We start from the raw sequence: 12,665 nt of genomic DNA, 5'->3' as shown, positions 1-12,665 counted from the left end.
GGACAGTAATGGGGTAAGTCAGCAAATCCACTGGCTAAGCAGGTCCAATAAAATGTCAGTCTCTTCTTCCTGTTGGCATCTCGAAATGCTACAATAAATTCTCTTAGAGCACATCTCTTCTCTTGATTTTAGAAAGGGAGAAAATAACTTCTTCCCCCAAACACAGCCTTCTCCCAGATCTTAAAACCTCCTTGTCTCTCAGTTCTCTTTGTATAAAGCCTGAGGGTGGAACAGTGAATACTTCTCACCCCTTTCAATAAGCCCCACAGGGAAAGTCTAGCTCTCACTGCTGGGGTGCTCCTTTCAAACATGAGATACTTAACAGTACTTCTGTCCTCAGTGTTGGGCCTCAGCAACAGTTTTGTTGACAATAGGGAAAAATATCCCATTCAACGTCCTGTCACATTTAGTATAGGGGAAAAAATACAACACAACTAGGGAAACGGTTAAATAAAGTAGAACACATTCTTACCATGAAACACTGTGCAGAGGTTGAGAAGAATGAGGTAGATCTATATATATATCTAAGGATTTTTTAAATTAAACAATATATATATATACTATGATTCCATCTAGCTTGTAAAAAAAAATTCCCTATATATCTATGTGAGTACTTACTTGTGTAAATCCACATGAAAAGATTTAGAAGGATGCAAACCGAAATACCAGTAGGCAATAGGACTGAAGGATGAGGCAAATCAAGATTTCCATTTTACTTCACATGCGTCTGAATAGTCTAATTTTTGACAATAAGCATCTACTATATTACCACTTAAAATATGAAAAGCAAACCAAAGAAATGAAATAAAAGATATAAAGTGTAAAGCATCATATTTCAACTCCCTCTACTTCCATGAAATGTAAAGAAGGATTTGTTTTTTTAATATCTTCACAAGGAATATGTTGAACATGTTAATTTATTCCAAAAGAGAAAGGAGTAATAAAGTCACAGATATCAATACTATGGATCAGGGGTTCTCAAATATTTTAAGAGGCATAAAAACTGGAATTCATAATGTTCTTTATGGAACTCCATGAAATATTGATATTCAGTAGGCCCCTGGCCTTTAACATTCGTGGTTTCAATTATTCATAAACGGTCTCAAAAATCTATTACATGCAGTATTTTGTAAGTTTGCTGAGACATAAATTCGTACTGTGCCAATTATAAAACTCATGAGCCAGAGCAAGTCACTGAACTGGCAAATGAGAGAAGAGGAAAGATGGAGGGTGCTCTGTACTTGGAAGAAGTAGGGGAAGGCAGAGCTCCACATTTTATGGCACCCACATGGCTTATGTCCTAGATGAGATGAAAATGTGAAGAATGAAGTGTGGCAGGCTAGAGATTCATGACAGAAGAGGCAGATCTACACTTTGTAAAAATACATGCTAGAGACCTCAGGGATCGGGGAGCATGGAGCTAATGGAAGGTGGCCCTGGTGCTTGAAGGGGGCTAAAATGTACCATATTAAGGCTATTAAAGTAGCCTGTTAACTTGCCCAATAAGCCCTCCCTCGTCCCTCAACCATCTGAAGTTGTTTTTTTTTTTTTGGCCCCGCCATGCAGCCTGTAGGATCTTAGCTCCCCAACCAGGGACTGAACCAGTGCCCATGGCAATGAAAGCACAGACTCTTAACCACTGGACTGCCAGGGAATTCCCCATCTGAAGTTTTAATACACTACAAGGGACAGGATAAAGAACTTTCCCCGATACAAGTTCAATGAAGTAATTTGTTGTTGTTTCCAAGCTGCCCTAGGAAAGAATGTCTGTGCTGATAAATTGCCTTAAAAGTCCTGCATCAATCCCATTAGCACCCACATGCTAAGGACTAAAAAATCCTAAACTCCAGCCCCAGCCTCACTCTTGAGCTTCAAACTCATATATTCAACCACTAGCTAGACATTCCTTCCTCAATATTCTATGCAACTCAAACTCAAAATGTCAAAATTGAAATCCTCCCTCTGTATTCTGGCCATAGTTTTGGCCAACATAATTTATCTATTCATTCTAGCCAGAACCTTGGAAGTCTATCTTTCATTTCTTCTTTCCTTCACTTTCCCCAGATCTAAGCAACAAGTGCTGCAGTTTGTTTCTTAAATATTTCTCTAATCCAGTGCCTTTGCATCATCCTTAATGTCAGTGCCTTGGGTCAGATTCTCGTCATTTCATGACACTGTCAGTGCCCTTATCCCCCGTTTTTATCTTATTCTCTTCCAATCTCTCCTCTGAAGAGCTGGCTTATGTAGTCCTCCTCAAGGCTCCCATAAAAATCAATGTGCTGTCACTTTATTTTAGGATTTGAATCATGTCCCCCATAAGACTATTTGCTTCTTATCAACTATATCTTATTCATCTTTATTCATTGAATTCCATATTCTAGCATACTGCCTTGCATATAACAGAAAGACTGCTTTAGTGTAATGATTATTAGAATGGTCTTTGAAATAAAAGAATCAGATTTTGAATATCAGCTTTGCTATTTCCTAACCTTTGACCTTGAACAAGTTGATTTAAACTTTCAGACTCCCCTGGTCTGTAAACCAGGGATATTATCAACCAACTTTACAGGATTTTCTAAAAATTAAATGAAATAAGTATATCTTAGTACTGGCTATAGCCGATAAAAAAGGCTCAATAAATGACTGTGGGTGTTTTTTCAGTTGTTGTTGTTAATAGCATTACTAATGCCACCATATTACTACTATTTGCTTAGTGAGCACTTGTTAAATGAATGAATGATTAAATGAATGAAAAGGTGTTTCTGTGGGACTGATCAGAGACATGCTATAAATGGTACAACCTAAATGGCCGATTAGGAGCAAAGGATATAGGATTCTTTGATGCAGTAAACAAACACTAAGAAGCTCTGGGGGATACAGTCTTACTTAAGAGATAGCTACGTAAGTAAGAGTTACACTCTTCACCTCTCCTGTTATTTTGGTCAGCCAAGCCAAGAATCTAGTGTACTCAAGACAAATGAAGATACTCTTAAAATATCACCTCCCTACCAGCTTTCAGGAATAAACAACCTATTTTTGGTAATGTTTCAAAGATTTTATTGAACATCTAGATCTTTTGATATTCCTGATAACTTAAAATGTTTTCTTTCTGAATAACCTTGATTGCAGTCCTTACAGTTGGCAGAAAAGGTCTGACCTTTCTTAAAGGTTCACTTGTGATTATCAAACTTTATGGGTTGGTATAAACATAGGAAAACGTGTATACTACAGATTTTCCTCTGAAAAAAAATTTCTCTTCTTGGAAAAAAACAGGGTAGTTATATTGATATTGTAAAAAATCAATAAAAAGAAACCTCAATTAAATAGAGTCAGGATACCAGAAGATGGAGCTCTCATGCCCTGTGATGAGAGCAAAGCCCAACAGAAAGAAGACTCCTCTTCTTTCCTGGCAATGATTCAGCCAATAAAAAGCCATGGAATCTTAGTTTACTATAGTCCGCCAACCTCCTTTTCCTCTCTATAAAAGAGTTCTCCTTCCCTTGTAAAGCGAGAACTTGCAGCACATGGCTTGCCATGGTTATAGACCTCGAACTGCTGATCACAAATAAAACCAATTTGTTTTAGGTCAACATTTTGGTGGCCTGTATGGGGATCAGAGAAGACCCCCAATAGCTCCAGGGCTGGTGAGCAAACAGGTGCAGTCCCCACAATTGAGTCCACTGTGCTCACTGATTTTTCTCGCAGACCCTGGAGTTCGCAGACTCATGTTTCTCCAGGATCCGAGCTCATATCCTCTTTGCATTTGAAGCTCTCCAGGCTTTATCTGGAATCTATTTTAAGGTTCTGTCTTCCAGGTTAAGGCCTTGTTCTGCATGAGGGTACTCATTTGGCACTTTGGTCCGACTGTGAGATCAGATTGTTTTAACTGAAGCTGGCTGAGAAGCCTCTAGCCTGGCTTCTCCAGGACCAAACTGTTTCCTTAGAACTGTCTGGTATTAGACCTGCGAGCTGTTTGAGTTGCGAGCTGTTTGAATTGAGCTGTTTAAGCTGTTTGAAAATTGTTCTTTTATTATAGAGAAAAACCTCTGAGAACTGGGACCCAGTTATCTAAATATTTTGAGGGCAACCCACCCCCACAACAGGTACTTCAGCTGATTTTGTGTTTAAAAACCACAGTCCTTCCTCACGGGCATTTCCAACTAAATGGACCAACCTGACCAAAGGCAATTTAGAATATCAATGGCCATTATGGGAAACTTTTGAAATCCCCAAATTAATTTTCTTAAAACCAAGCTGGATTACAATAGCTCAAAAACTTCCAGAACTGAATGGAATGACTATTTTGATTTGAAATTTTGAGGCTTCCCAACGTTATCAGAAATCTAAAATTGCCTCTCTGCAAAATAAGATTTTAAGATTAACTGAGGCAAATGATTAAAGAAAAACAAAATAGCTTCTGAAGCTTCAGGCTCGTCTTCCTTAGCTTCTTCATCTCAGGTTCCACCTCAGGTGCCATCTTGTCTTTCTCCCTCAGCTCCTATGGTCAGACTCTGCCTCTGGCACAAACCTCCTCCTTCCTTTTATACTGTCTATACCTCCTCTGTACCCTCAGTGCCCCCATACTAATTTTCTTGCTAAACTTCCCCTTTTGTCTGAAACTCTCCCTACTCCCTCTTCCTTTGAAATTGCCAGAACCTGTTGCTTTAAAATTAAGCCTTCTGAGGAGCCAGAGGCTAAACCCTTAATTTCTTATATTCCCTGGACTAAAGCTGACTGTGAGCAATAGTCAAAGGTTTTCCCAAAGTAACAGAAGATCTTCATAGATTTGCTGAGGAATTTAATACAGTCATTCAAACTTGACAACCTGGTTTCTCTGACTTACATCACCTAGTTCATATATTTGTCAGTGAAGGCCAGGCCCAGCATTGGATAAAAACTACTAATTGGGAAAATCTTGAAAGGTCTCTAGCATTACAAGTGGGAGACCAGCCCAGTAACTTATTATATGATCACACTTAAGCAATCATGAGGCGACTTCATCAGGTAATTCCTACGGCTTTTCCAAAGCCTGTTGATTGGAACAAAATGCAGGCTTGCACACAAAAATCTGATAATCCTGTTTATGACTATTACAATCAACTTCAGATTGTTTTAAAAGAAAATTCTGCTCTTCTTTCAGATGTGGATTCCCCCTGGGTAACTGTTAACTCTATGTTTATTACTGGGCTGAACTGGGTCCTTTCCTTTCTAGTAAAAAGGAGCAGGATAGAATGGAAAACAATGTCCACTCCAGATTTAGCTAACCTGGCAAACCAGCTCACTCCAACTCTAGGTGGGTAACCCTGCCCCCCCCCCAAAAAAAGACTACTAAAATTCTTAATCTTCAAATCCAGCAACTAAAAGACTCCTAAACAAAAACAAAACCCTCCTAGTTTCTGCTATTATTGTGAAGAGCCAGGACATTGGAAAGAGACTGTTAACAAGTATAAGTACTTCAGGCCTTCAGCCCTCTAACCAGCCTTTCCAACATCTGCCCAATTCTCAATGACAGGACTCTGATAAACTACAGGGGCCCTTCCCAATCCTCCCTCTCAATCGACTTGGAGAAACATTTCTCCAGATTGGGGATGAATCTCTTCTAGTCTTAACTGACCCTGGAGCCATACTCTCAATGCTCAACCCCGTTACTATAAAGCAGTCCCTAAAACAGCTCAAATAGTGGGACTTCTAAACAGCCTCAAGAGTTTCCTCTCCCTGAGCCTATTCCCTTTTGTTTAGACCCTTTGAGAGATGCACACCCTTTTCTCCTTAGTTCCTCTGCCCCTATTCATTTATTAGGCTGAGACTTCTTAAAGAAGTATCATGCTGGAATTTCTTTCTCCCAAAAGGGGGAAATAATTCTAGAATTTGACAATAGTCATCAAAGTAACCAATCAGGTGAATTAAGTGATCCTTTGACATCTTTTATTTGTTTTGTCTCTGATGGCACTAGAGCTAATTCTGGAAACACTGATCATTTGTCCCTAGTGAATCAGCTGCCACCCTCCTTATGGGCAAAAACTCCAACTGATACTGGCAAAATTCACAGCGCACCTCCCATCAAGATTCAAATAGAGCCCTCAAAACCACTTCCAGAATTAATATTCCATAAGAAAAGAAGGACTTAAAGGCATAAAGCCATAAAAGAACATTACAAGGCTCAAGGTCTCATTATCCCTTACACCAGCCTGGTAAGAAAACCTAACGGCTGAGGGTGGAGGTTCATCCAGAATCTCTGAGCAGTAAACAACATTGTTATCCCTTGACACCCCGCTGTTCCTAATCCCCGTACATTACTAACATCCATTCTTACTGGAAGTAAATTCTTTACTGTTACTGATTTATGTAGTCCATTCTTTAATATTCCAGTTGATGAAGCTGGCCAATACCTTTTTGCTCTCACTTGGGAAGAAAAACAATTCCCCTGGACAGTAATGTCCCAGGGTTTTGCTGAGGGTCCTTCTTATTTCTCACAAATCCCAAAGGCTGATCTGGATTATATAAAGTTCCCTAGAGGTTCTACTATGTGGATGATTTGCTTCTTTGCTCTACTTCTCAATCATCCTCACAGGAAGACAGTATTCACTTGCCAAAGTTTTTAGCCTGAAAGGGACATAAGGTTGTCAAAGAAAATCTGCAGTTTGCCCAAACCTAGGTTCGATATTTAGGGCATCTGATATCAGAACAAAAGCTACATGTAGATCCAGATACACTTCATGATGCCCTAAGTTTTCCCAAACTCCAAACTAACCGCCAACTGCAAAGTTTTCTCAGGATAGTTGGTTACTGCCAAAATTGAATTCCAAATTTCTCTCTTACGGCCAAACCTCTGTATGCCTTATTAAACAATAACAACCATGACTCAAACTTATGGGAAGAACCAAACAATATAGCCTTTAAGGCCTTAAAGTTGAGTCTGATGAACCCGCCTGCCCTTGAGAATCCCAATTATCAAATTCCCTCTTTTCCTTTTTGTATATGAAAAAGAAGAGAATGTCCTTGGCGTACTCACCCAAAACCACGGGGTCCACCATCAACCCACACTGCATTATTGCCAATAACCGGACCCTGTGGCACAGGGATATCCTGCTTGCCTTAAAGCCATTATGGCCACTGCCCTTTGGGTTAAGGCCCCCAAGAAAACTGTGGGATCCCCTCTAACTATTTTTGTACTTCATGCAGTAGAAGCCCTCCTGAATTCTCATCACCCTCAATATTTCTCAGCCAGCTGCCTCACCTCCTATGAAGGAAGTCCTTTTGTTAACTGCTCCTCACATAACTCTTTTATGCTATAATAACCTTAACCCTGCTACTCTTCCCCCCTCTGTCACGAAAGAAGTCCCTCTTGACTGCTTAACACTGACTGATCACCTCCTGACTCCTCATGGTGATTTACAGGAAAGATCTCTCAGTAACACTGACTTCTCGTGGTTCACTGATGTTCTTATTTAAAAGGTAACAATGGCAAATATTATGTTGGGTATGCTTTGCAACTCCTTTTCATGTTGCTGAGGCAGCAGCTTTATCAATGGTTACTTTGGCCCAACAGGCTGAATTATACACTCTCAAATGGGCTTGTACTTCAGCTAAGGGCAAAACTGCCAATATTTATACCGATGGTACACACTTTAAGAGTAGCTCATGATTTTGGAATACTGTGGAAGCAACGTGGCTTCCTTACTTCCAGCAGAAATAAAATTTTAAATGGCTCTTATGTTCAGGAATGCAATATTTTTATCTGCCACTTTAGCTATTACTAATATTCCAGGGCATTCTAAACTTTACTCTCTGGAAGCTAAGGGAAATCACTTTGCTGACATTTTTGCAGGGAATGCTGCCCTGAAAGGGGCTAACAGCCTTCTGTTGGTCCAAAGGAACATTTCCCCAGATGATAACTTAGAAAAACTGGCTAAAGAAGGCCAACAACTGGCCTCAGAAAAGGAAAAACAAGATTAGAAATTCAAAAATTGTTGGTTTGATAAAAAGAGAAAGCTCTGGTTTAGACTAACTAACAACCCAGTCCTACTGGAGACTCTAAAATCCCCATTCATCACCCCTGTACATGCATCAGACCACTGGTCTACTGACAAAATGACAGCATTCATGAATCAGTATTGATGGGGAAACACTGACAAATCCACCAAAAGTATCTACCTCACTTGTCCCACTTGCCTGAAATACAACCCAAAGAAGTCTGTTTGTACTGCCCCTAAACAACTTAAACTGTCCAATGGACCACTCAAGGTCTGACAACTTGCTCTGGCTCACGGATATAAATGTTTTAGCAATGGTCTATGTGTTTTCACATACAGACAGGCCTCCCTTGCAGACAGGCTACTGCTTCTTCTGTGGTTAAGGTCCTTTTAGAAAAGAGTATCCCTACCTGGGGAATTCCTCTCAAATTTCATGGTGATCAAGGAACACATTTTACTGATCAGGCCCTTCAAGTCTGCTATTTAGCCAGTTTTATAACACTTTCACGGTGCTTTCCACTCTCAATTCTCCTTTAGGTGAATGCACTAATGGCATTATTATGACTCAATTGGCAAAATTTGTAAAGGCCCTCCAGATACCTCGCCACTGGTCCTTCTAAATCTCAGATCCACCCCTTTTGGAACTCAGAAAGCTCTCACCCTTTAAGACAGCCACAGGATGCTCAATGCACTTGGCTCTTGCTTCTTCTGACTCACACTGATACGAGGAGAGATCCTCCAATATTGCAAAGGCCTAATTGCTTCTATTAAAAATAACCATGTTTTGGTAGAGCAATCTTTTCATAGTGTACTTGTGGGAGATGATGACCTTAAACATCACCTGGCAACCTGGATATTTTGTCTATTGGAAAGAAACACCTCCAGAAGAACTCTCTTCAACCTCACTGGAAAGGCCCCTATCAGGTACTGCAAACCAGCCCTTGTGCTGCCAAACTCCAAGGAGTGGACTCTTGGATTAATGTGACACACTAAAAACTGCACTGAACCCTGACTGGCCCTGCACACCATCTGATGACCTGAAGGTAAAGATTTCCCGTAATTGAAGCCACATCTGATGAGACAGCTTTCCCTAGATATCCAGACCAGGCCCGTTGGAACCTTGTCTGCCAAACCTTTGATGATGACATAACACTTCAGATGCTCTCCAATCTCTATGATCTTTATAACATAGAGACTTTAGATTAAAAGTGCCTGAAAGTTCTTCCTCCTACCTCTCCTTGATACTTGAATGTGACTTCAATAGGTTTCCAATCTGTACTTTCTCTCCAATGTGAGACACCACACCCAGCAAAGGCCCCTCCTGGCATTAAGGGACAAAAAGCCACTGAAACCAGAAAACCTGATTCTTGATCAGCAGTGCTTTCAGAGAAAGACCGTGATCAAAAGGGGTAACACGTAAAATATTAACAAACAGAAACTTCAATTAAATAGAGTTGGGAGACCAGAAGGCAGAGCTCTCATGCCCTGTGATGATAGCAGAGCACAACATGAAAAAGAAAGACTCCTCTTCCTTCCTGGCAAGGACTCAGCCAATGAAAAACCATGGACTCTGTTTACTATAGCCCTCCCAACTTCCTTTTCCCCTCTCTAAAAGCATTCTCCTTCCCTTGCTGTGCAGGAACTTGCACGTGGCTCATCCATGGCTGCAGACCCCAAACTGCACTGATGACCTTATTAAGTCTTTATAGCCAATATATGAGTCAGAACACATTTTGTTTTCATTTATTAAACTTGACTCCATAAGTAAGCAAAGGAGTTGAGCCTATAGTGATTATACCCCACTTCTCTAGCTTGAGGAAAGGATCCAGTGAGAAGCAGGATCTCCTCTAATGGGAGAGGAGGCAAGAGTGAGGGGAGAACTATAAAAGGTCTGACTCTCTGGGATAACTGCTGGAATTTCCATCAATCCAGTGCATGCTATTCTAAAACCAATCCTACTCCTATGGCTCTCAATGAGACTAAATAGACGGGGACCCACAAAGCTTAGCCATCGGTCTACAAGGATCATGAAAACTGTCATCTAAAGCCACCCTACTCCGGAAAGGAAGAATACCTGATCTTTTTGTCCTAGGGCCATCTCTCTCTCTTTTTTTCCCCCTTCTCTCTCTCTTCTTAAATTCATCCAATAAATAGACCTCATTTTCTTAGAGTATCCAGTACCAAAGAATGCTTCAGTCAGCCAAACAATTCTAGTGACTTAGCAAAAACTGAAAGAGGAAAGAAGAGATTTATAAATACTGCAAGTTAGTCCAGAAGTAATCCTGCAACAGGCTGTTAAGAACTACTCATTTGTTGTTCCTCTCTTCACACTTATCAAAAAGAAGGTAGTTACAGGCAGTCTGAGAATGACCAATAGAATAGAAGAAACCAGATTTTCAAAATGGAGGTACCAAACTATGACCAAAGTCAAGTGGTCTCCACCTTTTTTTCAGTCTGAAAATGTCTAAATTAAATAGCTTTGTTTTCTACATTGCAAGTGCTATATTAAAGATTAGTTTCAGCAAGCCAAAAACCAAAAACAAACAAAAGAAAAACTAGGCCTAGTTTTTATCTTGATAAACTCAATATAAAAAGCATTTTTGGTTTTTCCTTGATATATACAGCATATAACTATTCCTAACTAGAACACCTGATGAAGAAAATAAACAATCAAATTATGAATTTTTAAAAAATCACCTTGGATGAAATGATAGACTCTTCCTGGTCAGCATTTTTGCACTTTTTTCCTGTGTCTTGCTCTGCTGATATACTTTCTGTACTTCCTGATGAAATTAATCGCTTTCTTCCTTGCTGTGTGATGTTTACTTGGGTTTTGTCTTTGCAGATTCCTTCTTTTCCACTTTCTCGTATTACATTATTATCTTAATCACACACAAGTAAATAAACACAAAGAAAAAGAAGAAAATTATCTCCTGTACCTTCAAATGTCAATAATCCATGCCAAAAAAAAAAAAAAGACAGAAGGAAAGAAAAAGGATAAAAGAGCAAGTAAATTTAAAGTTCTATTTATATTAAGGCCAATCTCCAATCTGAAAATGCATATTTGCAAATCTCAAAAAGTATTAAGCAGCACCATGGCCAAGAGCTCCAGCCCTGAAGTCATCCTGGCCAAGATGCTAATGTGGGCAGGCTCCATCCTTTAACTGTTTCACCTCACCTCTCTCAACTTTGGTTTCATCATCTGGAAAAAGGGAGTTATAATAATAACTGATGGAGTTATTAGGAGGAGTAAATGAGGTAAGATATATAAACTCTCAGAGTACCACATGTATGTTAGTTATCGTATACATTTTTTAAAATTTTGGCATTGAATTTCTCTAACAGAAAATCTGACATATAGTTATACAATGAATTTTACATATACTTACTGAGCCTCTATCATCCACAGTGAGGAATACAACTTAAGTTACCTTAAATACAGATTAAGTACCTAAAATAACTGAAAAGGAAGAGCAACCTCTACAAACTTCACTGATAAAGAAAACAAGTCTCAACAACAATGGACACTGCATTGTCATAATACTTATTCAAGGTTCAATGTAGTGGGGAAACTTAAATCAGCATCATATTTTGTTAACAAATTCATGAATTGTCTAATCAGAAAAGAAAAAAGATCTGCTTATTTTAAGAGGAAAATCTTCATGGTTAGTTGTCTTTCTCCTCTACTTCATGAGGGCAGAGACTTTCTGTGCCTTGTTCATTGTCCCCCATTTTGTGTCTCTAGTATCTAGACCTATACCTAACACAAAACTGATACTCAATGAATATGTCTGAGTAATTGAATTGTTAGCACACACAGAAATTGTCCAAAGATCCTTTGAGAGACTGGATACAGGTATGTAAGGCAATCTGTAGTCACTATTTTAATGTTCTAAAGCAAAGGTTAGCAAACTTCTGTAAAAAGCCAGAGAATAAATATTTTAAGCACTGTGAACCATATAATATTTGTCACAACTATCCAACTCTGCCTTGTAGTGTGAAACCAGCCATAGACAATACATACATGGATGAGTATGGCTATGTTCCAATAAAACTTTCTTTACAGAGACAGGCAGTGGGCTGAATTTGGCTCATGGGCTGTAGTTTGCTCAGAGCTGTTCTAAAGGATATTCAAATGCCCTGAAATGACACACCCTCATTAAATTCAGAAAAGAAATACTAATAGAATATTGTCCATATTATTGAACAGGAAAATCACTGAACCAATATAAAAGTAATGTATTTATCAAAGGAAACTTATGAAAAAACTATCTAATAACTAAACTCAGCCTCAATTATTTAAATCTTTGTTTTGAATCTAAATTAGGGAACATTTCACATCATTTTAGAAACTGGCAGAAATAGGACTAAATAAAACTGACTATACAGTTTGGTGAAGCAAATGACCAAATATTATAACAGTTATGAATTAGTGAAACCAAGGGAAATAATCAACTGTGATACTGTTTACTATGCTAGGAACTAAAAAACTGTATATTAAATAAGGCACAGCTTTTCCACAAATAAGAGTTCACCACATTCCAAGTGTCACAGATGTATATAAAATTCTAAAATTAAATATATATATATTTAAAATATCCAATTCTTTAAAATTCCAAATGATATACTACAAATATCCCTTCTAGGGACCAGAGCTCATTTTTTTTTTTTTTTTTTTTTTTAAGAAAAAAG

At 38.9% G+C, this 12,665-nt stretch overlaps 1 protein-coding gene across 3 annotated transcripts in view; it reads right to left on the bottom strand.

Annotated features, from left to right (window-relative positions):
- The window catches only part of APLF (aprataxin and PNKP like factor), an 86,092-nt gene that overhangs the window by 31,647 nt on the left and 41,780 nt on the right, over positions 1–12,665 (bottom strand). For all 3 annotated transcript variants that reach the window (XM_024741627.1, XM_024741626.1, XM_024741625.1), the window contains exon 6: positions 10,671–10,855. In XM_024741627.1, coding sequence (XP_024597395.1) covers positions 10,671–10,855 — 185 coding nt within the window. The remainder of the gene's footprint in view (positions 1–10,670; positions 10,856–12,665) is intronic.

This window comes from Neophocaena asiaeorientalis, unplaced genomic scaffold (genome assembly GCF_003031525.2).
Source record: "Neophocaena asiaeorientalis asiaeorientalis breed wild unplaced genomic scaffold, Neophocaena_asiaeorientalis_V1.1 scaffold381, whole genome shotgun sequence".
In the NCBI taxonomy this organism is placed as follows: Eukaryota; Metazoa; Chordata; class Mammalia; order Artiodactyla; family Phocoenidae; genus Neophocaena; species Neophocaena asiaeorientalis.
This window is presented reverse-complemented; position numbering and strand designations above follow the sequence as displayed.